The sequence below is a fragment of the Podarcis raffonei genome, chromosome Z (genome assembly GCF_027172205.1).
Source record: "Podarcis raffonei isolate rPodRaf1 chromosome Z, rPodRaf1.pri, whole genome shotgun sequence".
NCBI classification, from domain to species: domain Eukaryota; kingdom Metazoa; phylum Chordata; class Lepidosauria; order Squamata; family Lacertidae; genus Podarcis; species Podarcis raffonei.
The window spans coordinates 19,089,298-19,112,396 of NC_070621.1; the positions used below are offsets into that span (position 1 = coordinate 19,089,298).

At 47.4% G+C, this 23,099-nt stretch overlaps 2 protein-coding genes across 3 annotated transcripts; one reads left to right on the plus strand and one right to left on the minus strand.

Annotated features, from left to right (window-relative positions):
* The first annotated feature begins 299 nt into the window (after positions 1-299).
* Positions 300-11,487, plus strand: INPP5E (inositol polyphosphate-5-phosphatase E). Of its 2 annotated transcripts, none has more exons than XM_053374800.1 (11): positions 300-480; positions 1,816-2,712; positions 3,763-3,886; positions 4,602-4,699; positions 5,914-6,038; positions 7,406-7,525; positions 8,191-8,298; positions 9,027-9,185; positions 9,291-9,406; positions 9,616-9,752; positions 10,422-11,487. In XM_053374800.1, exons 2-11 carry the CDS (start codon positions 1,976-1,978, stop codon positions 10,552-10,554), a joined length of 1,857 nt encoding a protein of 618 aa, XP_053230775.1. In that variant the 5' UTR covers positions 300-480; positions 1,816-1,975; the 3' UTR covers positions 10,555-11,487. The 2 variants fall into 2 exon arrangements, with proteins under 2 accessions (XP_053230775.1, XP_053230774.1); XM_053374799.1 differs by having other exon boundaries at positions 301-480; positions 9,024-9,185.
* Positions 11,488-13,263: 1,776 nt separating this feature from the next.
* On the minus strand, positions 13,264-21,278 carry PMPCA (peptidase, mitochondrial processing subunit alpha). The gene is made up of 13 exons (XM_053374801.1): positions 21,156-21,278; positions 19,409-19,611; positions 18,964-19,043; positions 18,453-18,535; positions 17,764-17,858; positions 17,124-17,224; positions 16,308-16,571; positions 16,065-16,157; positions 15,849-15,967; positions 15,550-15,640; positions 15,143-15,205; positions 14,776-14,920; positions 13,264-13,793 (listed from the first exon to the last, which is right to left on the minus strand). The coding sequence occupies exons 1-13, from the start codon at positions 21,200-21,202 to the stop codon at positions 13,624-13,626; spliced, it is 1,554 nt and encodes a 517-aa protein (XP_053230776.1). The 5' UTR covers positions 21,203-21,278; the 3' UTR covers positions 13,264-13,623.
* Between the last annotated feature and the right edge of the window lie 1,821 nt (positions 21,279-23,099).

The window sequence follows — 23,099 nt, forward strand, 5'->3', positions numbered from 1 at the left end:
TCTGGCCTTGCTAGCTAGGGGTGATGGGAGTTGTAGTTCAACAACATCTGGGTACCCACAGGTTGAAAAACCGCTAAAAGTGGTGCCATACTATATAAAGTACTACTACTAATGTTGCTGTTGTTTCAAAGATAGAAAGGCAGTATCCATTTATTTTAAAGTATTAAAAGCCCACGTCGTGGTGGTCCGTGGGGGGGAAGACACCCCCTCCAGAACACCTCTACAGGTGTTTCGGAACTCCAACTCCCGTCATGCCCTGCCATTGGCCGCCCTCGCAGGGGCTGATGGGAATTGGAGTCCCCGCCGCTAGGCCCATCTCTGAGGCGGCGGTTCCGAGAAGGACTCGAGCTTCTGGCTCCCCTCGCGGAGTGAGGCGGCTGGGAGGAGCAGCAGGGAGGCCGCGCAGGAGGAGGCAGAGGAGGGCAGCGGCGACGAGAGGCCGGGGAGGAAAGCGGCCTGGCCTCATTCAGAGAGTTGCAGGTTTGGGGGTGCTGATGGAGGCGGGGGGTGGGACTGGAGGGAAGAGGATGAGGGTGGGGGCTTGTCCCGGGACAGGGTGTCTCAACGCACGTTGTGTGTGTATACGCATGTTACTGTGTTACATATTATTACTGTGAATAATATGCAGGGAAACGGTTTGAATCGCTCCTTCATCGGCTGCTTTAATACAAATGATATTTTTTGTTGGTTAATCACAATGACATATGTATTATCTTGGTGACAAACCGCAATTCTAAAAGGGATCCAGCGAAAACTTTGGTAGAGTTCCATTTCGTGCTTACATGCATTGGTGTGTGTGTGTGGTTGTATGAAATACTGTATCACAGCAGCATTTTATTTTTTAGGTCAATATAAATGTATAAACACACACTGCAGAATAGTGGACACGACTAACTTAGTTCCATTAACCTCTAGTGGGTCTGCTCTATTCTCTAGTATAACATAGCTGGGTAGCTGCTTAAACATCCCATTGAAACTCACAGTGTATGCTAAAGTTTTTACAAAGGCCTTAGGATAGAGCCATCAGCCACTGCTGCTTAGCGTGCTTGAGCCTACAGAGGCAGCTGCTATTCCCATTTTATAGACAGGGCTAAAGAGGCTAAGCAAGAGTGGCTGTAGAAGAAGCAGGTCTTGAATCCAGTCCTGTCTTCTTCCCAAACACTGGGCCACATTGACTGCCAACCTCATATTTCTTGATTCAAGCAATCCCTGAGAAACCTGCTATGGAAAAAGGTGTGTTGGCTGAGTCAAACTGTTTGCTTGTAGCTATGGGTCCTTGCAGCTTCTCTGGGAAACGGAGGGGTGTGACTGAGCCTTAGAGTGGCAGCACCTTTCCGGAGCTTTAGACTTGAACAGCTACTGCCAGGCAGATTCTGTGTACACAAACACTGTCACTGCTCATGACGGTGTTCCCACACAGTTGCAGGCTGTGGAAATAAAGCACCCCTGAATCAACTGATGCACCCTCATCCCAGGTTCCTGACTTGTGAGTCACTCAGCTGGCCACCTGTCAAATGGGAGTGATCTGGCTAATCAATAATATATTTAAATTATTTGCTTGTTACATCTTTGTCCTGCCCAAAGGGAGCCCAGAATGTCATATTCACAGTCCAACACGATAACAACATAAAACACCAAAAGCACTCCTATAAAAACTAATAAAAAACAGTTATTCTAGAAAGCGGAGATCCTGTGTGGAGGTTGGGAGCTTTAGATGGGAAGCCTTTAATAATGCCTGGAGATCTTGGCTAATCTTTTTTTTAAAAAAAAATAATAATAATACAAAATACATTGTTGTTGTTATTTTATTCCTAGGTGGATCCCAGCAATGCATCTTCATGTTCAGGCAACGGGCCTTCCGTTCCTGACACTGGTGTCCTGATTGGGGTTCTTTTCCCACTCAGGAAAACATGCCTTAGGCTGTTGCCTTGACTTCCGCATAGATGGGATATCCAATGGATTTTCCTAGGGGACAATGGAGCACACACCAAACCCTGAGGACAAAGTACCACAAAACATACCACTCAAGGAGGCTGCTCGGGCTGCCAGACAGGAGGCGGGTGACAACGTGGATTTCCTCTCCAAGCACCAGCAAGAAATCCAGGCTTCCTTTTTCAACAACGCTTTGGAAAGCCATCTAGAAGGGTTCCAGGCCCACACGGAGCTCAGGTCATTCACCCCAAAGCCTCCCCGCAAGCCCCCAAGACTTGAGCGAACTTCTTCTCTCGATGAACTGATCTGGCGGAGGAGGAGGCTCTTCAGGATGAGCCGAGACAGCTTGGTGGATCCCTCCGAGATGGGCTCCTCCAATGGATCCCTCCAAGGGGAGAATCCTCTGGGACAGATGGCAGCCTCCACAAGCAATTCACACTGTGACCAGGAATCCCTCTGTGGCTTGCAGCAAGCTTCAGAGGCGCCCCCCACCAGGCATGGCAACTTGCATGGGAAGCTGTCTAGAGTGATGCCCACCCATCCTCCGCCCCCTCTGGAGCTTGATGGCTCCTTCCCTTCTCTGAGGACAACTAATAGGATCGACCCAGATTGGGCGGATTACAGGCTTTGCTCCCAGAGTGCCTTTCCAAGGGCAGGCAGCAGCTGGAGTGACACCAGGCTCCACAGCCGCGGGATGGTTTGTGACAACTGCTCCACCACCTCCATGAAGTCCACTTTCAGTCTCTTGACCCCCATCCGCGTCAGGGATGTGCGGAACAGGTAGGGTCCTTGTAGCGTGGGGGGAGCTCAAGAGGGGGAGTTATGAGGAGCATTACTCCACAGGTACACTTATGCTAATTCTCACTGAGGTGGGGACGGAATTTTCTGTTGGAATAAAAAATCCCTGAGGTCGTCCCAGGGAAAGACTTAGGAACAGGAGTTGGCAGGAATCTGATAACCCATTCTCATCTCTTTCCTGAAAGGGCCCCTTAGATTTTCAAAATATATTTGATTTAAACTTTTAGTTCATTTGCTTTCATCTTTTTATTTCCCATAGCTTATGAATATAAATACACACAAAAAGAAATAAATAGCACTAAGAAGCACAACTTGTTTGAAGAAAGGAATGAAGGAGCAAATAAATAGAAGTACATAATATATTTTACAGGATTCCCAGTGGTGTTTATGATTCAGCATCCTGCTATATTTTGTTACACCAATACATAATAGAAGGGCACTACCTTTCAACTAGGTAATTCCCCACCTGCCTGCCTTCCCTGACTCTCATAGGATGTTTCCCAAACTCTGTTTTTGTTTTGTTTTTCATTTCCCAAGGAAGAAAGAATGAGGAAGGCAATATGGGATAGTGGATTGTAGCATTACAGTTGTCCAGGTGACAGCCTTGGCCAGCAAGGCCCCAGCTCCACTTAGACTGACATGCCAGCCAGCGCCTTGAGGGTGCAGATCTGGCCATAGTGACACATGCTTGAGTTACATCTTACAGTTTGATTTACTGCTGCATATTCTCAATGGGACTCTCTTGGAGGAGTTTGGTCTTGAATGCAGTGAACAGGTTTATGTGTTGGGTTTTAGGAGTGTATTCCTTCACTATCACAGTGGCCTCATCAGCTGTTGTTCTGTTTCCAGACCCATCTTTCAAGCACCAAGAGTGCAGGATGTGGCAAGCACACCTCCACCTGTAAAGAAACCCCAGCCAGGCAGGACATTAGTTCTGTTGCATCACTGGGCAGTTTTCACTTCAGCCTCAAATGAAGCAAATTTATAATATTTTTTTTAAAAGAAATAACAATGCATTATCTTTCCCTACAGAAGTTATTTGGAAGGCAGCCTTTTGGCGACTGGTGCACTGCTGGGAGCAGAGGAGTTGAACCGGTATTTTCCTGACCGGAACATTGGCATCTTTGTTGCCACCTGGAATATGCAGGGCCAAAAGGTGAGTGAAGAAAAAGGCTGGCTGGGGGCTTTGCCTGGTGATTGGCCTTTGATCCAGGGAGCCTGGCCAAGTCAAGAATACTTATTTGGAAAGGGCCATCATAGCTCAATGGCAGAGTACCTGCTTTGCATGCATAAAGTCCCAGGTTCCATCTCCAGAGGCATCTTCAGCCTGCAGAGCCACTACTGCCAGTCATTGTAGACAATACTGAGTTAGATGGACTGACTCAGTATCAAGCGGCTTCTTATGTTTCTATGCATAGTTGTGTCCAAAATTGTCTGGGAAGCCTCTTCCTCCCTCTGTCATGCACATCCTGCAAATCTGGCCACAATAACAGCTTTGCCCACATACAACAAACAAGATGGCAGAGTAGATCATTCCTGCTCACATCCCTTGTGACATTTTACATGTGCCACTTAAGAAGTGTAGACGTTCCCTGGTGATGCCACTTTATGATTCCTGTTTTGAACTTGTTTTATACCTTTATGGAAACTTTATTGGAAGCACACCTGGAGTGCATGATGTGTGTCTGTAAACCTAAAGAACTCTATTGGTTTAATGAACCTGCATGGGATTGATTAGTAGTCAGCTTGCTGGTTACATCCCCTAAACATGTTGGCGCTTGTATCCTTGAGAGTCCATTCCTTCTCCTTCCCTATCACCCTCCCACTTAAGTACTCACCTAAAGTTTGGAAAAGTCTTCCTTGTCTTGCAGGAACTTCCTGAGGTGTTGGATGATTTCCTGCTGCCGCCAGGCCCTGACTTTGCCCAGGACATGTATGTGATAGGGATCCAAGAAGGCTGCCCAGATAGGTATGGAAACCAAGAGAAGCTGGCTTTGGCCTCGTAACCCCCACCCACTGCACAGAGGGTGGTTTGCCTGCAAGGGGTCGAAGTCTGTAGCTGAGCACTGCCACATGACCTCATGCAGGGCAATGCTCCCCTTGTAGAGTCTAGCCAGTACAGACCTCCTGCTGCCTGATGCAAGTGTACCCTGTTTCTTCAGTTTGGATCATTGTCAGTGTCTGAAATAAGGGCCCCAGGGCTCCTGGGAGGCAGGAGGCCTTTGCCTTGCCTCTGTTGTGGGTGGAGCGGAGAGTTCCTTGCAAGGATTAGGAAGTCTGGGGTTGCATCCAGTACTAGTCCTACTCAGAGTAGATGCATTTAAGCTGATGGACATGGCTAACTGTCAGGGCTTGAGTCAAGTGTAGGTCAGTAACAAAAACAACAAATCACCCGAGGCCAGTGAAGTTAAATCTTTATTCAAGGAAACCAGCCACAGAGCTCAGCCTAGTGGTCTCAGCAACTTTTCCTAGGAGGTCTTGCCCCAATGAAGCAGTTGCAAGGACTAAAGTTTCCTGCCTTCCCACCCCTCTCTAAGACTTCTTCTCTCCAGAGTTTTCCCCATGCAGTCGCAAACCGCGTCTGCACAAAACTAATCACTGCTCTTTTCATTTCTCTGTGCATTCTCAGAGACTGGGTGAGGGGAGCTGGTCGCAGCAGTAGGCGGAGATTCCCTGTATTCTTCAGCAGCCTCTTGATCCCTTTCCTCTTTAGCATCTGCTTCAGCCTCAGTCTGAACTGCCCTCTGCCACAGCCTGTTCCTGCTCACTAAACCCTGCCACCTCTCCTACTGCTGACACCTCCTCCTTCCAACCTGCTCCTTCTCCCTCTGACCACGCATCATAGTCTCAGCACAAATCCTCTGGCTCTGAGCCTTCCTCCCTTAGGGGTTCCCTAAGGGGTTCCCCAGCTGCTCTGCATCCAGCCAGTCCATGACACTAACTTACGTTCATTTATTTCAGTGGGTCTGCTCTGAGTAGGACTTAGCTGGGTACAACCTAAATCTGGGGGCACTGCTGAGGATTCCCTGCACTTTTTAGAACAGTGTCAGACACCCCATGTCATGTAAATGAGCCTGACACTTGTCACTAGCAAGCCTTTTTGAAACATGTCTGGTGGAGTTCAAGGCTGGGTGAGGAGAAGCTCGCGCAACAGGTTTCCTTTCCTCTGCTTCCCCCTGCCAGGCGTGAGTGGGAGATCCGCTTGCAGGAGACGCTGGGCCCCCATTACGTCATGCTCTATGCGGCATCTCACGGTGTACTCTACATGTCGGTTTTCCTGCGGAGGGACCTCATCTGGTTCTGCTCAGGTGGGGCTTGCCAATTGGGTGGTCTTTGAAAAAAGTTTAAATCATTTATGCATTGAATTTCTTATCGTTGATCTTGAATATGTAGTTTTAGTATTTTTGTTGCTTTGCATTTTTTTTAATTTAAACATTTTTAATTAAAGGTTTCTTGATTTACAAAAGTATGTGCAATGTCTCTTTTTTCAAGTTACATTTTCTACAGATCAGTTTCATTTGATGAGACATTAGTGTTATATTAGGAAGAAAAGGGGGAAAGAGGTGAAGAGGGGAATGGGTGAGGGGGGTGGGGGGGTGGCGATGCTTCTACTTAGTGTATAGGTGGGGTTTTGTGTCAGCGTCACTTTTGTGGGTTCTCGTTACTATTTGCTTGTGTTCCTTTGATGGTGAGAGAGGCTGGGGTTGGCCTAGGGTGTGGTTGTTTGTTTGTGATTGGCCATGGTGAACTTTGTTTTCATGTGTGAGTGGGGTGGGTGGGTGTTTTTGCATCAAATTAACCATATTGATTTGTATGCTATTGGTGGATTCTTGTCGTCTTGTTGGGCTGTGTATGTGATAAAGGGGAGCCATACCGGGGTAAAGGTGTTTTCTTCTATTTGTCCCCGTATCAGTTTCAGTTTATTAGTTAGTTTTTCGTTGCTTTGCATTGTTAAGCTGCTTTGATTATTACTTGGATAGAAAAGCAAGGTATAAGTATTAAATCTAATCAAGCTGGATTTAAATTTATTTAGGGACAGTATTTATTTATTTATCCTTTAGGGGTTAAGGCAGCTTCCAGCAAATTAAAATAAACCATACATAATATTTTCTCATTCTTACTATGTTTCACAGAATAGGACAAAAAGAGAAAAAAATGTGCACATAATATATTACTCTTTTTAAAGTAACAAAAATAATAAACAGGGTCTTAATGTCTTCTCCAAACTTCTAATTCCAAACCAAAATTAAAATTGCTCTTTTTTTCAATAATTCATACAGAATATTTCCCCATGCATGGTTACAATAAATTAATTTATATTATACATTACTGCTATATCCCAAATCCTAGAAAACCATTCCGAAGTAGGGACTGGGAGATAGGAGAGAGAGAGAAGCTAGCCATTTATAATCAATCTAATTTTAAAAATGCCCATAAAACCGCAATATCCAACAGAATTAAAATGACTCAAACCCAGGGGTCGGTTGTTACTGTTTTTCTTCAATGTGATGAAATCTGCACCAATATAAGCAGAAGCTTCAACTTTTCTTGGAAGGAAAGTCCCTTGTTTAACCACCACCACTGGCCTGTGATCTTGGTTTATGCCAGAGGTCAGGGTTGGCCACGAGTTGGGTGCATCACCTGTGACAGGCATTCTCTCCCTCCTTCCTTCCAGAGGTGGAATATGCCACCGTGACAACTCGCATTGTGTCTCAGATCAAGACCAAGGGGGCCCTCGGAGTTTGCTTCACCTTCTTCGGCACTTCCTTCCTCTTCATTACCTCCCACTTCACATGTGAGTATCTCCTCAGGCCCCCATCCCCATATATAAGCAGCAGATGGGGCAAGGAACACTGCTGCCCCTTCTTTCCAGGATCAATGGTTTGAATGGGACTTGTCACCAACATCTCATTTCAAGAGCAGGCTCTAAAATGAACCATGCAGATCAGGCTGGGTATTTGTGGAATATGGGACTGTGTGAGAGAGAGAGACGGAAGCAGAGGAAAGGCAATTGACCAGATGTTTTCATCCAAGTCATAGATTACATAGAGCTTCTCTATGGGGTGGAGAAATTAATGTACTATCCTCTGTTGGCATTTCTGGGCTTTATCCCTCTCCCCAGTCTTTGTCCTTTTCCCATTTTTCTGTTGCAGGATGTCTGTATTTGTATGTGTGGCATTTCTGGATCCTTGGGCAGTCTGTTTTGAGGAAAATCTTGCTTAACCTGCTTGGTGGTGCTGACTGCTAAATTGGGCTGCCTTGACTCAGCCTTGTGGACCACACCCCATCCTGCCCAGGACCTGTGCAGTACAGCTGGGTTTCAAAACAGAATCCATCGCCTCTTCTCCATATGGGAATCTCTTGATAATTAATTGCCAGAGCAAGCTACCCATGAACTCTGTCCCCTGTCCCCTGTTTTCAAGAGGCCTTGCATTAAGCAGACTGTCTTTTCTTTTTCAGCTGGAGATGGCAAAGTGTACGAGAGGGTCCTGGACTACAACAAAACCATCCAGGCTCTTACACTTCCAAAAAACATTCCAGATACCAACCCCTATCGCTCCAGCCCTTGTGAGTAGCTTGATGTCTGGAAGAAAGGCCCTTTTTTGTTGTGTGAAATACTTGTAATTTTGTAATGAGCTGCTCCTTCCCAGTAAATGTAAACCACCATGGAAAACTTGGTTCTAAAAAATAAGCTGATTTTCCTCTCCAAATCAGTGGTCTAGCCCTCATGTGGTTAATGGTAAACACAGTTAACACAAGCCAAAGTGAATGTTTTTGAGCTCCTCCTTCCAGCTGCAAGGCAAAGCCTGAAATTTGCTGGAGTTCCTCCTGCTCATGCATGTCATGCTAAACCACAGTTTAGTGTGACGTAGAGGAACTGCCAATTACAGGCAATGGCTTTCCACTAACTAGAGGCTGAAACTTCTAATCTGCTGCCCTCCTTGCAGGGAAGGAGGAGGAAGTCCACAATCTTTAGAGAGATTGAAAACCTCATCACTTATAGTTTCTTTTCCTTTGGCCCAGTAAACATAAGAGAACATAAAGCCCTTGAAGAAGGGAGCTCCAGAGCTAAGCTGCTGTGGAGGCATCCCCCTTAATTTAGAATGTTAACAGTGGCAGTACTTAGCAGTTTATTTACGTGCTTCTTGAAGGTCAAGGCTTGTGACAATCTCATCAAACTCCTGCATCTCACAATTTGGTTGCTGAACTTCTGCATCTTGGATCTTCAGCTGAAATAGGGTCATGGTAAGATTCCTCACCTAATCCCAGCTCCCTTTCATTTGGCTCTGCAGCAGACGTCACAACCCACTTTGACAATGTATTTTGGTTTGGGGACTTCAATTTCCGCCTGAACGAGGATCGGGAGGTGGTGGAACAGATCCTTAGCCAAGGGCTGGAAGCGGACATGTCTAAGTTGCTACAGCATGACCAGTTGATTAAGGAAATGGCCAGTGGTAAGGAGTATATCACAGCCATGTTTCCATCCCCAAACTAAAGCTTGATTCAGCCCTGATGAAGCCACGGGGAAAGTTGACTCTTTGCGTCCTTCCCTCCCACAGGATCAATTTTCAAGGGGTTCCAAGAGGCTCCCATTCTTTTCCGCCCTTCCTACAAGTTTGATGTTGGGCAGGACTCCTACGATACTACCTCCAAGCAGAGGACACCATCGTACACGGTAAGACCTTCTACATGAGCAGCAGACAGCATCTCACCTGGAAACTTCAGGAAGAATGATATTGTGCCTTGGTGGGAAAGAAGTACAGCACTTACCACTGAGTGTCTTTTATGCTTGTGAAAAGGAAAGTGCCCTTGGAAGAGAGCTGGCTGTTTCTCTGCTGTAGCGATTAACTCACCTTTCCCCTCTTTGCCCCTTGGACTTCTCAGGATCGTGTGATCTACCGGAGCCGTCACAAGGATGACATTCAAGCTGTGAAATACTCTTCCTGCCTTGGGATCAAAACGTCAGACCACCGGCCTGTATATGGGTTATTTCGTGTCAAAGTCAGGCCTGGAAGAGACAAGTTAGTATTGACACTTTGCGTCGTGGTGGCCTTTGGCATGAATCTGATGGAGGGCTGGAGGTGAGGGGTAGGTACTAAGCAGCCTCCAAGAGAGAGCAGACTGGTAGCACTTGTTCCCCTGCTGTAGGGAACCACATTGGCACAGGAATTGCGTCATGGGCAGGCAGCACAGGTCTTGCAGACTAGTCCCCAGAGAGGGATGTGTGGTCTAATTCAGTAAAAAGTCTTGATTTTGACAGTAGCATGATTAACCAGAGTGGCTGGGGCAACCCAGTCGGATGGGTGGGATATAAGTAATACATTATTATTATTATTATTATTATTATTATTATTATTATTCTCTCAACTCCTCTCATCCTACTCAGCCACTGGGGCTGGTGGAAGTCATAGTCCAGCAGCATCTGGACGTTCCCCACACCTGGCATGGATATCCCTTGACAGCAAGGATGGGGAAACAGAGGCCCTCTGGATGTTGCTGAATAATACTCCCCACCATCAGCACCAGCATCTTCCTGGAGCCTTGACGATGCTGGCTACTGGGGTTGCTGGGAGTTAAGAGTTCAACAAGTGTTGGAGATGCCAGGAGTCCTGCTTTTATGGCTTGTGAAGATGCAGCTTCCTCCACCTGCGTGTCACTTCCCACCTAAATGCTGCCTTGTCTCTTTCCAGCATCCCACTGGCTGCTGGCCTGTTTGATCGAGAACTCTACTTGATTGGCATCAGGCGACGTATCACCAGGGAACTTCAGAGGAAGCAAGCACTCAAGGACCAAAAAGCCAGTGCCGTCTGTTCTGTTTCCTGACCTCAAAGGGCCACCCAAAGAGGGCTTTTCTGAGCTGGGCACAAGAGGAGCTTCTGACTGCTCCCCGCAGTGAAAAGGCCTGTGCAGGAAAGAGCGCCAGCATCTGTCGCTTGGGGCCTCCTGCCATCAGGTCTTTGAAACTGCCTTGTCGCTGCTGTGCCTGGAAACATGGAAGGAATACTCTTGAGGTTGACAGTGACTGGCTCTTTGTAGACACTTGATCACAAGAAGGCAACAAGCTTGTCCAGTGGAGCTGGGGGGAGACTTTCCTAGACTGAGATGCTCCCTTGTCTCATTGATGCCGTTTTGGGAAGCTTGTTGCCTGAAAAAGGGTCATGGGCATCCTTTTTGTGTTTTAAGACCATGCGCTCACATCTTGGTTTTCATCAGGTGCCTCTGGGGACCAGCTCTGGGAACATTCTGCATCTGTATTTTTACTACATTTGTTCCCCGCCACCAAGAAGCTGAATATGCAGAAACATTTGAGCATGCTGCTAGCTTCATTTGCCCCCCAAAACACATGGTTTTCTCAATTCCAGAAAGAGCAAAGTTCCCATTTGGAACAGGCACATTTATTTTTGAAGTAGGAAGTGCCAGGGAGAGTGCTGATGGCATGTTGCAACTCCTGGGAAGGGCCTCGGATATCTTCCCTCATTCCCAGACCTGGACATAGATTAGTAGTATTAAGAAATAGAAGGCTTTCTGGTTTCATTGAACCAAGAACCTTTGTTGCTTGTCTCTTCCCAGCTGGCTACAAAAATCAGTATTCTTTGTGGCAAGACTAAATTTTGACTTGTCAACAGGTGCAAAGCAGGGCCGCAGGCATGTTGGAGTTTTGGGTTTACCCTTCCACCATTTGGTTGCTTGTTACTGCTCTGGACTGCATTTGTGTCCATAATTTAATAAACCAAGAGCTGAATTTCTAAAAACTTATTTCAAATGTGTCAAGCTTTCCTTCTTCTTCAGCTGCAGTTTGCATTGTTGATTCACCATCAAACATCCTCACAAAGCAAACAGAAGGCATTCCATCAGGTTAGGATAAGCTTTCAGTCATTTAGAAAAGGCAGGACCCCACCCCTAAATGTTGTGACATGTTAAACTCTGCTCAGAGTAAATAATGCAAAAGGAAATTAATATGATTCCATGTTAGAGTAGGAGCTTGTGTCTTTAATAGGTTGAATTTTGTGCCTCATGGCAAATTTCACACCTATAAATGCCCCAAAGATGCAGGAATCTCCCCTGTTCATCACTGTTGTGCACAAATGGATTTGGGATAGGGGGACATCTTTCTGGTAGTCACTGGTTTGAGTTGCCCCTCTTTCACAGAAGTTAAAACTTGGCTTCAATGTGGCAGGGGCCACCAATTTGAATGTCTTTTAAAAATTAAGAGTCCTGATGTGCCTCTGTGGATCTACCAGTCACTATCAGCCATGATGGCAGTGTACTGCCTCCGTTTTCAGTCACTTCCTGCCTCTGAAAACCATTTTCCAGAAACCACAGGAGGGGAGAATGTTGTTGTACTCAGGTCCTGTTTGTAGGGTTCCCCTCGGGGCATCTGCTTGACCACTGTGAGAATTGGATGCTGGACTAGATAATCCATTGGCTTGATCCAGCAAGGCTTTTATTCATGATGGGGCATTGCAAGCATACTTGAAGCTACCACTGGCTAAGCTTCTGTAACTCTATAGTGGCAGAGGAAAAGGCTGGCCATGGGTAAGTGGGCAGTAGGAGAGGAAAAGAATCCCATTCTTCAGATAGCCCAAATATTCGCCTGAGGCTTCCAGTCACTGTTAAGCACTTTACTCTTCCTGCCTAAGTGAAAGACCATAATAGCCGCATATACTTCTACACAAGTACTGTAGTAAGAATGTACTTCTACACCACTCTGTTTGTTACCCAGCTGAGGGACCACCTCTTAAATAAAACATAGAACCAAGGAAATTAATTCAAGTCCAGGAGGGACGCAGCATTGATTGTAGCTATTGCAATAGGCTAGAACTCCCAGTTAAGAAGTCTGCCATGAGGAGCATCAGAAAAAGGGCTTTTTGGCAGCAAAGAGCCACAAAATATCTAAACATTCTTAAAACATAAACATCCTTCTGCGTACATCAGCAAAGGTTATGGGTCATGAGAAGTAAAAAAAAAGCACAACAAAAACCACGCATGGCTCCATATCAGTATCTTCACCCTTGCAATCACCTTGGAGTGGCCCAAATGTGGCCAGGCCATTGGTCTCAAATGTCATGCTTCTATCACTGCTACTCTGGCAACCAGGTCTTTGGGCTATTGACATGCCTTCCTTGTATCTCACTTCCCTTCTACTTTCTCCCAAGAAGCTTCAAGGATAGCTGGTTTTACAGTCCAGAACTAACTCATGATAGAACAACATTCTGGAGGGCCATCTGTGCCACCTTGTTAGATAGGGAACCTCACACAGAAATCAAACCTTTCCCTTTGTGCAATCTAGCTAAGAGGTTAAAAGCAATTAATAGTGAAATATTGAAACGTTACAATCAAAAATAAACACCTTGGGTCTCTAATTTTTATATCAGTATATTCCTGTGGCCAAGCAAAAATCAGTATGTAATCACAACACATGACCTGTTATATTAATTTATTTGTGTTCTTTACTACCATGGAGTGGAACAGGTCTTTGTCGCTGGGCTGCAGGCACCTGATTTAGGACAAAAAATCAACACAAACAGAAACTTTGAGAATAATAATAATAATAATTTTATTGTCTAAACCCTGCCCATCTGGCTGGGTTGCCCCAGCCACTCTTGGGTGGCTTGCAACACATATAAAATCAAATCAGCAGGCTGTAGTTTTGTGGGCAGCTCTTTCCACTGTCTTTTCACTGGTGCATGTTTTGCAGTTCGTTTAGGAAACTTAAGAAGAAGCTGTTTCCAGAGACAAAGGTGCTTGAGTTGACAGGCCCAGAGTGCTCTTTTCAAAGTTACAAAGGTGCCCGGAGAACCTTCACAAAGCTTCCTCTCCTGGGCTCACACACACGGGAGCTGCTTTGGCAGGGAAACCACAAATCTCGACAAGTGGATCCAAGAGGGCTTGTTAACGGAAGAGCCGATACATCCTTGGAAGCCGCCCATCCTTGCTGGAAAGGGCTGCCTGGATGTGTTCATAACTGGGCAGCTCAGTCAAGTCCCCCAGGCAGGCTACAGCCGGTTTGTTCCTCAGCATCTTTGTCACCACCCTCTTGATGTCGCTAGCATTCACTTTGCCTAAAGAAGTGGAACAAAACTATCAGGCATGGCTTGAGGGGACATTCAGAACCAATACAAAGCAAAGCCACATTGCCGCTGTTTCTGCTTATGCAAATTTAGTTTTTAAAATTTGGTGCTGAGTACATGTAGGTATTGGCTATTGGACTGTAATGGTGAACTGTAAGAACAACAGGCAAATGCTTCCAGCCCAAGGGTCGCACCTTCCAAAGGCACTGAGTAGGGATAGAGCAACAGATGCGAATGTTATTCTGTTAAGATGGGAGGCAACATTCCAGTTGTGTAAAAGCCAAAGGTGTCTTTTCGCCCATACATCTCTCTAGCCTCCACCCAGCCAAAGCAAGAAACATCAGCACAGCTAAAGGACACGTTCCAAGCAGGCAAAGGCACCCAACATGGTGCAGAGCACACCCTCTGAAAAGTCATGAAGGCTGGATCGTGAGGCCCAGAGGGATGCATTCAGCCTCAGAGCTGGAGGCTTCTCACCCCACTATTAGCAGAAGATGAGTTTGGGATGGCTAGCACAAAAAGGGAAATCTAAGCCAGGAAGGAGGTGCAGTAGGAGCAATGGAGATCAAGGGCCAGCAAACAGCAGTCATGTGGCCCAGAGAAAGAAAGAAGTGGCTAGAGAAATGAGAGGGATCTAAAACTGCATTAGGAGCCAGAGCTTTGTGTGTGTGCCCAGGAGTGTCAAAGTGATGTGGGCACAATGAAGCTGGTCTTGGTAAGAGCCCAAAATAAAACTGATGGTTACAAAAATATATTCTCCCTCAGAAGAACATGAGAAGCTGCCCTCTAGCTGCATATTGTCTACACTGACTGGCAGCAGCTCTCCAGGGTTTCAGGCAGAGGGCATTCCCAGCCCAACCTGCAGATGCTGCTGGGGACTGAACCTGATATGTTCTGCATGCCAAGCAGGTGCTCTGAGCTATGAGGCCCAGAAAAAGAAGAGACCCTAGAAAAGCTAGTCAAGTTTACTTACCAATCAAGACACAGAGCTCATGGGGCAGCTTCCTCATGCCAGTTGCCAACACCTGCCTTCCGACATCCTCAAAAATAACCGGCCGAGACTCCAGGTTCATCATCAGCATGGACTGCAATTGAGTCTTTGCTCGCTCAAGTTCAACCTGGAAGAAGAGACCGAGGAAAAACGCAACCTATGTTTCAGGCTTTTGTTTCATGTGCTCCATGGGGAAGGAGGGAGCAGGGTCAGTGACCAAAGGCACCAGAAAGTCATGAGCAGCACAAACCTCCCCAGGAGCGCCTCCCAGGTACCCAGATGGGAATTTGCTGCTGCTGCTCTGTTTAAGAACAGCAGGTAAATTCTAGGAATATGGGGAACAGCTAACCTCTCCAACTGCTCCTGCCATTAAAATGAATTCCCGGGTGATTATTTCCACCATTTCTCGAACCTGGAAACAAATAATGAAGTAAGTAGATTAAAAGCAGCAATGAAGGTGGCTGTCAAGTGGGGACAGGAAGGATGGAAGGAAGGCAACTGTATAAAATGCTGATCACCAATGAGTTCTTCCTGGAACCCACAAAAGATGAAGAGTATCACCCAATCTTGCCCCACTGAGAGCAGTGGGATTCCAGGGCTGCCTGCATGCCAGCCTGGAAAGCTTTTAGCTGTGGTTGTAAATGCATCCCCACACTGCAGTTACCACTGATCAGCTCATGAGGTGGCCAGAGGAGATGCCCAAGACTGGACACCAAGTGGTCTGTGATGTGAAATCAGTCCAGGAGAACCACCCACCTGTCTGGGGTCTGCACTGGCATGGATGCACAGGAGGCCTGTGTCTTCGTAGCTGTGGTGGTAGGCTGTGGCATTGTACATCCAGTGATGCCTGGAAAGCGGAAAAGCTAAGGTGAACTCCCACAGGCAACAATTCTTGCTGGCTCCTCCACCCTCATCTTGCTCTTCCCCTCTGCTCAAAACCTCCCGTGTACAAATGCACAATTCATCCCCAATGCAGAAGCACAAGTCTGGGATCTCAGACAAGGAAGTCTTGTGAGGGGATCTGTCACATTGCCCCTTGAGCAGAAGAGACTCACCTGTTGAGCACGTTGAGGTACAGCCGGGTGAACATGCCTTTGCCTGGCCCTCCAGCAGAAAAAGACCCACCTCCTCCCATCATCATGTTCAGGACGGCAAAGGGGATAAAGTCTTCCTCCTAGAATGTGGGGGAGCAAAGGCAGTGGGTGGCTGAGAGTTCGGCGTAAAGGATGTCGAGTGCAAGCAGAGGCTTCAGGGGGCGGGGAGGTCCTTACCAGAAATGAACAGGTTTCCAGCCCAATCATGATGTGGGTCAACTCTGGGATAGGGGTGGGCCCCAAACTCACATCTGACATGTCTTTCTCCAGCTGCAGAGGGAGAAAATAATCAGAAAAAGAAAACAGATGCTCACCGCAGACTGTGGCTTCTTCCAATATGAAGCTTGCACCACCAATTCCACCTGGAAGCACTTCTTTAAGCATCCACTGGCTAGCAGGAGTGGATTTTCTCTGGCTTACCTTGAGGATCCCTCCTGTGTACTGGGCGACAGACCTGTCCACTGCTGCAGCCGTACTGCTCCCCCACACAGGCTCAGCTCCAAGGAAATACTTCCGGGCGCAGTCCACCAGCTGGTTGTGCTCGATCCCAACGCCAGCCAATACCATCCTATTAGGTGTGTAGTAATTCCGCATGTATGAATGGAGAACCTTCCTGTCAATTTTGTCTATGTTTTCAGCCGGGCAGAATCTGTTCAATCCTACCGTGTTTTCACTGAAAGCTGCCTATTGGGAGAAAAAACGGATGGAGAGGCTCTTTTTTGGGGGGAGGGGGAAGTGATCCACAAATTCATTTGCATTCCCTTGCCTTATAAGAGATGAGTCCCAAGATTCTAATTAGCAAGAGATTACCACTGGCCTAAATATGTTTATCAGGCAAGACAATAAAAGTTTTTGCCTTCAGCAGAAATTCAACTCTTGTGAACATAGAGCACCAGCAACAAAACCAGTGGTTTAATCACAAAAAGATGGAGATCCTCTAAGTGAGCTGTTCTTGTGTCCAGGAATTAGGGAGGTAGCCTATCCTAGAACAGGTACACAGTCTGGGAAGGCTCTCAGAACCAGCACTGGGCAGCTGTTCTGGTAATGCCCCTATTTGGCCCACTGACAGTGTCGTCCCAAAGAGCACCCTCATAGCCAGTTCAAGAGATAAGCGGTCTCTTAGCTACTGCTCTTTTCCCTAAGCTGTGCAGCTGAGGGATTCTCAAGCATCACACACAGAGCGCTCAATTTCAATCTCAAAAACATGTTCCTGGAACAGATTCAAACAGGACCTACTGCATGAATCATCTCTGTAAGCAGTGGCTCTGGATCAGGCCTCATGTTCAGGTCCTCCAACTCAAAGCGGACCGCCATGCGTGTCATCTCAATTTCCTCATCTGTTCCAAGAGAAAAAAGCATCCTAAGAACATACGAAGAGCCATGCAGGGTCAGACCTGTGGCCCATATAGTCAAGCATCTGGTCCTCACAGTGGCCAATGAGGTGCCTCCATGGGAAAGCCGCAAGCAGGATCTGAGCACAAGAGGGTCCTTGAATGCAGCTCACAGAACCAAACTCAAAGCAAGGCCAAGAATGTCACTCCTTGACCTTTTGGTCAGTGTACAACAGCACATTTACTGAAGCTGCATTTACGACGGCACATTCACATGCCATTCTCATGTGGAAGGAAAGTCCTGCCTGAACTGCAATATGGTCCTCAAAACAGAGCCAAGCCTCTGAGTTGCCAACAAATAAATTTCAGAGGACATGCATTTATGCCCCCATGCTACTCTTCTCCTGCCCTGAATCCCCATATTCATGCTATCTGCTGCAGCAACCATAGCCCCTGTTATGTCTTTATCTGTGGAAACAGGGGCTCCCCAAGCCAGGGTTTCAGTCCTTTCTCTCGTTACAGTCTCAAGATTTGTACTGCCTCACCTGATAATCTGGGCTGTAGCACCACATCAGACAGCAGACTGACAACAGTATCCAGGCCTTTGGCATCGGCTGAAACAGCGTACATGGTGGTGTCCCTGCAAAGGTGGATGAATTTGGGTTGATGAGCAGTTTAGGACATTCAGCCTCAGTGAAGTCATGGCCCTGAGACACATCCTACATTGCTGTGATTCTGCTGAGGCCCTTTCTTAAACTATATGAAAAAGCAGTCTTAACTGCATGTGAAGAAATGTGCACCAGACTTAAGAAACCCTGGAAAGCTACTACAAGTCAGAACAGTTTTGTTATTTATTTACTGCATTTCTATCCCAACTTTTCTCCAAGGAGCACAAAGTGACCCACGTTGTTCCTTCCTCGTTTAATCCAGGTTAGGTTGAGAGAGGCAGCGACTGTCCCACAGTCACCCAGTGAGCTTCATGGTTAAGTGGGGATTTGAACCCTGGTCTCCCAGGTGATACTCTAACCACAACACAACACAGGCTCTAATCTGAACCCTAAAAAGGATTAACATAAGAGCCTGGCGTGAAAGTAGGTCCAACAGTAAAAGGCCTATTTTAGAGGTCCATATATTATTTAGCTTTTTAAAAGAGTGAATAAAATACAAATTCGACAGATGCCGATTTGTTTCCTGATCATTTTGTCTTCAGCAGAGGATGCTTAGATTGACATACCTTGACGCCTGACAATCACAGATGCCGCCATGCTTCTCCAAAGTGAGGAGGATTTCGTCCTTACTGCCAAACTGAGCTGTAGACTGAAAGCACAACAGAAAAAGCAAGGAAGGATGTCAGCATAAACCATGTTCTAGCCATGGGTGACCATGGCTGTAGCCTAAGAGAGGGGGGGTTCTCTCAGAGACTTATAGGATTAACAGGACATGGGGAGGAGGCTGGATATGAAAAAGGTGAGGGGAATTATAGGGCACAGACATGCTACCAAATAACAGTAGTAAGGATCACAGGTTATTACGATAATTGCTGCTGCTGCTGTTATATCACTTATTAAATTTATATACCGCTCTTCATCAAGAGACCGCAAGACAGTTTACAATAATATGTTCAGTGTGATACCTAACATTAGTCATAGTCTGATTGGGTCCACTGACTTCAATGGATGTTGGTCACCCATAATTGCAAAGAGTAAGTTCAAGTACATATGACTATCACTCATCACTTTACTTACAGAAAAAGCAAGCTTTTCAAGAAAGTGTGAAATGCCACCAGTATGTTTTGCTTCATATCTTGAGCCTGAATTTATAAGGACTGAAAAAAGGGCAGAAGAGAGAGAAGAAAAGAGAATCAGTTTGTTTACCCTCCAAAAGTAGTGTGGACACTCAGATCTTCCTGCGCTTGGGATTGGGAACCCAGTCAGGAGGCATGTCAGGAGGAAAGGCTCAAAAGCCTCTTCACAAATATGACCCCCACCCCAAAACATAAGGCTCTTTGCCAAAGCAAAATTATTCCCATCCCTTTAGATTGGAAAACCAGGATGGGTTTGCTGGTGGGAAGAAAGCAGAGAATAGTCTGCTTTTCCCATCCTGGACCACACAAAATGTGTCACATAATATACCCAAACAGATAAATCTGGTACCAGGAAACCTGCATAGCTGCAACTGAAATCAACTTACTCCCAACTGTACAGAATTGTCCAAATTTGTTCTGGGAAGCCACCTGCATCCCGTTCTCCAGGGTGGTCACTTTGGTTTCAAAGCCCTCTTGGCCATCAACAGTGGCAAAGACGGGCTTTGGCACTCCAGGCAGAGGAGCTGTCAGAGGGATGTTGGGATAGCTGCCCCCACTGCTGTATTTCCGGTAGGCAACTAGGCCAAACCTACAGAAGAATAAATAAGAATTTACATTGATTTAGAAATAGTTTCAGCAACTATAGGTTGCATTCATTTGCTAGATCTACTCAGACCCATTGAAAAATAATGAACATGGTGTAATGTAGAGCTATTCGTTTCAATGGGTTTGAGCAGACTTAGTTGGATTTTAATTGCTTTACTTTTATATACTGCAGGTTTATATATGACACGTGCTTCGTTTGTAAGAACGGCGGGATACAAACAAAATAAATTAACAGTAATTTTATATATATATATATATATATATATATATATATACACACACACACACACACACACACACACACACACATATATATACACACACACACACCAGACTTACATGAAGATATCAATGCAGTCCATAGGAGCCAAATACTAGGGAGTGAGGTCCCTTCATCCCCCCCAAAAATAAAATATTAGAGGGCACCAACTTCCCCAAGTTGATGTACGTTGCCATTCGAATGGTGTGCACCGCATCTTGTGATCAATTATGTGGGGTGGAGCTTACCTGGGCCCCCCAATATTTTCTTCAAGTTGGTGCCTCTGATGCAGCCACAACATAGCTGTCAACTTACAGATTTGAAAATAAGGGACCAGCAGCTTCGAAAATAAGGGATCAGCAGCCCAAATAAGGGATTTTGCTGTTGTAAAGAGTTACATACATTGGTAGGATTGACAGATGCTGTCAATCTGGCATGAGGCAGTTGCGGCGCTGCGGCGGCTGCTGAAGCGCCACCCTTCTGCGTCCCTCCCCATCCCCTCCTCTTCCTCCTCCCTCAGGCCGCTTCCTCAGCTGCTACCACCGCTGCCACCTCCGGGCTCGTGGGCAGCGTGGGCAAGAGTCTCTCTCCCTCCCCCCCTCGGGCGGGGAAGGGCCGATGGAACTCCTTGCGCCAAGATGACGGCGTCAGCACACGCTCTCTCTCACCGCGGAGGACCTCGAGCCACTGCTTCCCTCCCGAGCCAGGCGAGCATGAAACTCAGGAAATTTAAGGGACATCGTCAATAAGGGACAGCAGCGGGACACGGCGCTGGGATAAGGGAGTTTCCCGCCAAATAAGGGACGGTTGACAGCTATGAGCCACAACCTTCCTGGTTGGAGACCTTGTTCAAACCACTTAGCATGACCTACATCACAGGGGTGTAGTGAGGATAAAATTGGAAGTGGCAGGGGTGGAATGGGGGTGCTGGGGGACGCAGCCACTGCCTTGAGCTCACCACGGGGAAAGCGGTGCATAAACGATGCTTGCCGTTATATTGAGTTAATACAGCGTGGAGGGAGGTCTGTGCTGCACCCACCGGGAGCTCCTGCCCTCCCCGCGAGTTCCACAAAAACGGTTTCTCTCCCTCAGGGAAAGGGGCCGCCTCTTGGCGCGCTCTCTCTCTCTCAGGAGGGGAGAATCTCGTGGGCAGGAAGCGTCTCCCCATCGCCCCCACTGAGTGACAAGCTGAGGGAGGCGGGGCTCACTGCTAACGTTTCGCCCCCAAATAACGCCCCCCACCCTCGCCGGGTCCGCTCCAGCCTCACCTCCGCGCGGAGCCCCAGGCGCCCCGACCGACCACCTTGGCCGCCATTTTTGCTTCCCTTTACGGCGAGGGCGGAGAGGTGCCAGTCACGAGGCACGCGAGGTGAGCGCGGATTGGCCAGTTGAGGAGAGCAGCGTGGATTGGCCGGCGGCCGCCTTTACGGGGCGGAGCTTAAGTCAGCTGCTGCAAGAAGGAGAGAGAAGATAGGAGGGCGAGAGTAAAGAGGAAAGGAGAATAAGGTTCCCGCTTAACACTTCCAAATCTCAATGGACCCCTAGCCCTAAGAGGTTTGACGGGCAGATTCTTCGTGCCTCCTCCGCCCTACGGTTTTTTGTGCACGCTGAAGGGGCACTGTGCTTCAGTGCCTTGCTTTTCGATCCTCTACAGCCTCTATGGCTTGCGTGGCGTAGAACTCCTCCGCTCTCGCTTTGCGGTGGCGCCCAAAGGCCCGCCTCTCTCCTGGACGCGAAGCGTATTGGTCTCCTATATCCCCTCCCACCACAAGAGTTCTGGGAATTGTAGTTTGCTGTTGAGGAGTGCCCTTCACTGAGGGGCAATAAATTTCCTGGCTCCATATGCGGGGAGGAAATCACACGCGCAGGCGTGTGCCAGGGGCAGCAGTAGCTATCCAAAGATTTTGGGCAGGTGTCTCTTCAGCCCTACCTGTAGAGATGCCGCTGGGAATTGAACTGAAACGCCTTCTGCAAGGCAGCGCAGGTGCTCTGCCACTGAGCCATGAATAAGGACACAATGGGTTCTGATTGCACTAAGAAGCCAGTTGCTCATTGCTTGCACGGACATGGCTAGATCCGTAAGAGCCTTGGGGCACAGGTCCATGGCATCATCATCATCATCATCATAATAATAATAATAATAATAATTTATTATTTGTACCCCGCCCATCTGGCTGGGTTTCCCCAGCCACTCTGGGCGGCTTCCAACAAAGATGAAAAATACACTAAAATGTCACATATTAAAAACTTCCCTGAACAGGGCTGCCTTCAGATGTCTTCTGAATGTCAGGTAGATGTTTATCGCTTTGACATCTGATGGGAGGGCGTTCCACAGGGCGGGCGCCACTACCGAAAAGGCCCTCTGCCTGGTTCCCTGTAACTTGGCCTCTCGCAGTGAGGGAACCGCCAGAAGGCCCTCGGAGCTGGACCTCAGTGTTCGGGCAGAACGATGGGGGAGGAGACGCTCCTTCAGATATACTGGACCGAGGCCGTTTAGGGCTTTGAAGGTCAGCACCAACACTTTGAATTGTGCTCGGAAACATACTGGGAGCCAATGTAGGTTTTTCAAGACCGGTGTTATATGGTCTCGGCGGCCACTCCCAGTCACCAGTCTAGGTGCCGCATTCTGGATTAGTTGTAGTTTCTGGGTCACCTTCAAAGGTAGCCCCACGTAGAGCGCATTGCAGTAGTCCAAGCAGGAGATAACCAGAGCATGTACCACTCTGGCGAGACAGTCTGCAGGCAGATAGGGTCTCAGCCTACATACCAGATGGAGCTGGTAAACAGCTGCCCTGGATACAGATTTAACCTGTGCCTCCATGGACAGCTGTGAGTCCAAAATGACTCCCAGGCTGCGCACCTGGTCCTTCAGGGGCACAGTTACCCCATTCAGGACCAGCGAATCCTCCACACCTGCCCGCCTCCTGTCCCCCAAAAACAGTACTTCTGTCTTGTCAGGATTCAACCTCAATCTGTTAGCCGCCATCCATCCTCCAACCGCTTCCAGACACTCACACAGGACCTTCACCGCCTTCACTGGTTCTGATTTAAAAGAGAGGTAGAGCTGGGTATCATCCGCATACTGATGAACACCCAGCCCAAACCTCCTGATGATCTCTCCCAGTGGCTGCATGTAAATGTTGAAAAGCATGGGGGAGAGGACAGAACCCTGAGGCACCCCACAAGTGAGAGCCCAGGGGTCTGAACACTCA

What these genes read in the sequence shown, in the direction of transcription:
- INPP5E (XM_053374799.1), top strand. Translation starts at nt 1,976, where the DNA reads ATGGAGCACACACCAAACCCTGAGGACAAAGTACCACAAAACATACCA. An exon ending in GGAATATGCAGGGCCAAAAG is followed by an intron (nt 3,887 to 4,601) that starts GTGAGTGAAGAA and finishes CTTGTCTTGCAG; the next exon opens with GAACTTCCTGAGGTGTTGGA. An exon ending in CCTCATCTGGTTCTGCTCAG is followed by an intron (nt 6,039 to 7,405) that starts GTGGGGCTTGCC and finishes CCTTCCTTCCAG; the next exon opens with AGGTGGAATATGCCACCGTG.
- PMPCA (XM_053374801.1), bottom strand. Translation starts at nt 21,202, where the DNA reads ATGGCGGCCAAGGTGGTCGGTCGGGGCGCCTGGGGCTCCGCGCGGAG. An exon ending in ACAATTCTGTACAGTTGGGA is followed by an intron (nt 19,044 to 19,408) that starts GTAAGTTGATTT and finishes CCCTTTTTTCAG; the next exon opens with TCCTTATAAATTCAGGCTCA. An exon ending in TTGAAAAGCTTGCTTTTTCT is followed by an intron (nt 18,536 to 18,963) that starts GTAAGTAAAGTG and finishes TTGTGCTTTCAG; the next exon opens with TCTACAGCTCAGTTTGGCAG.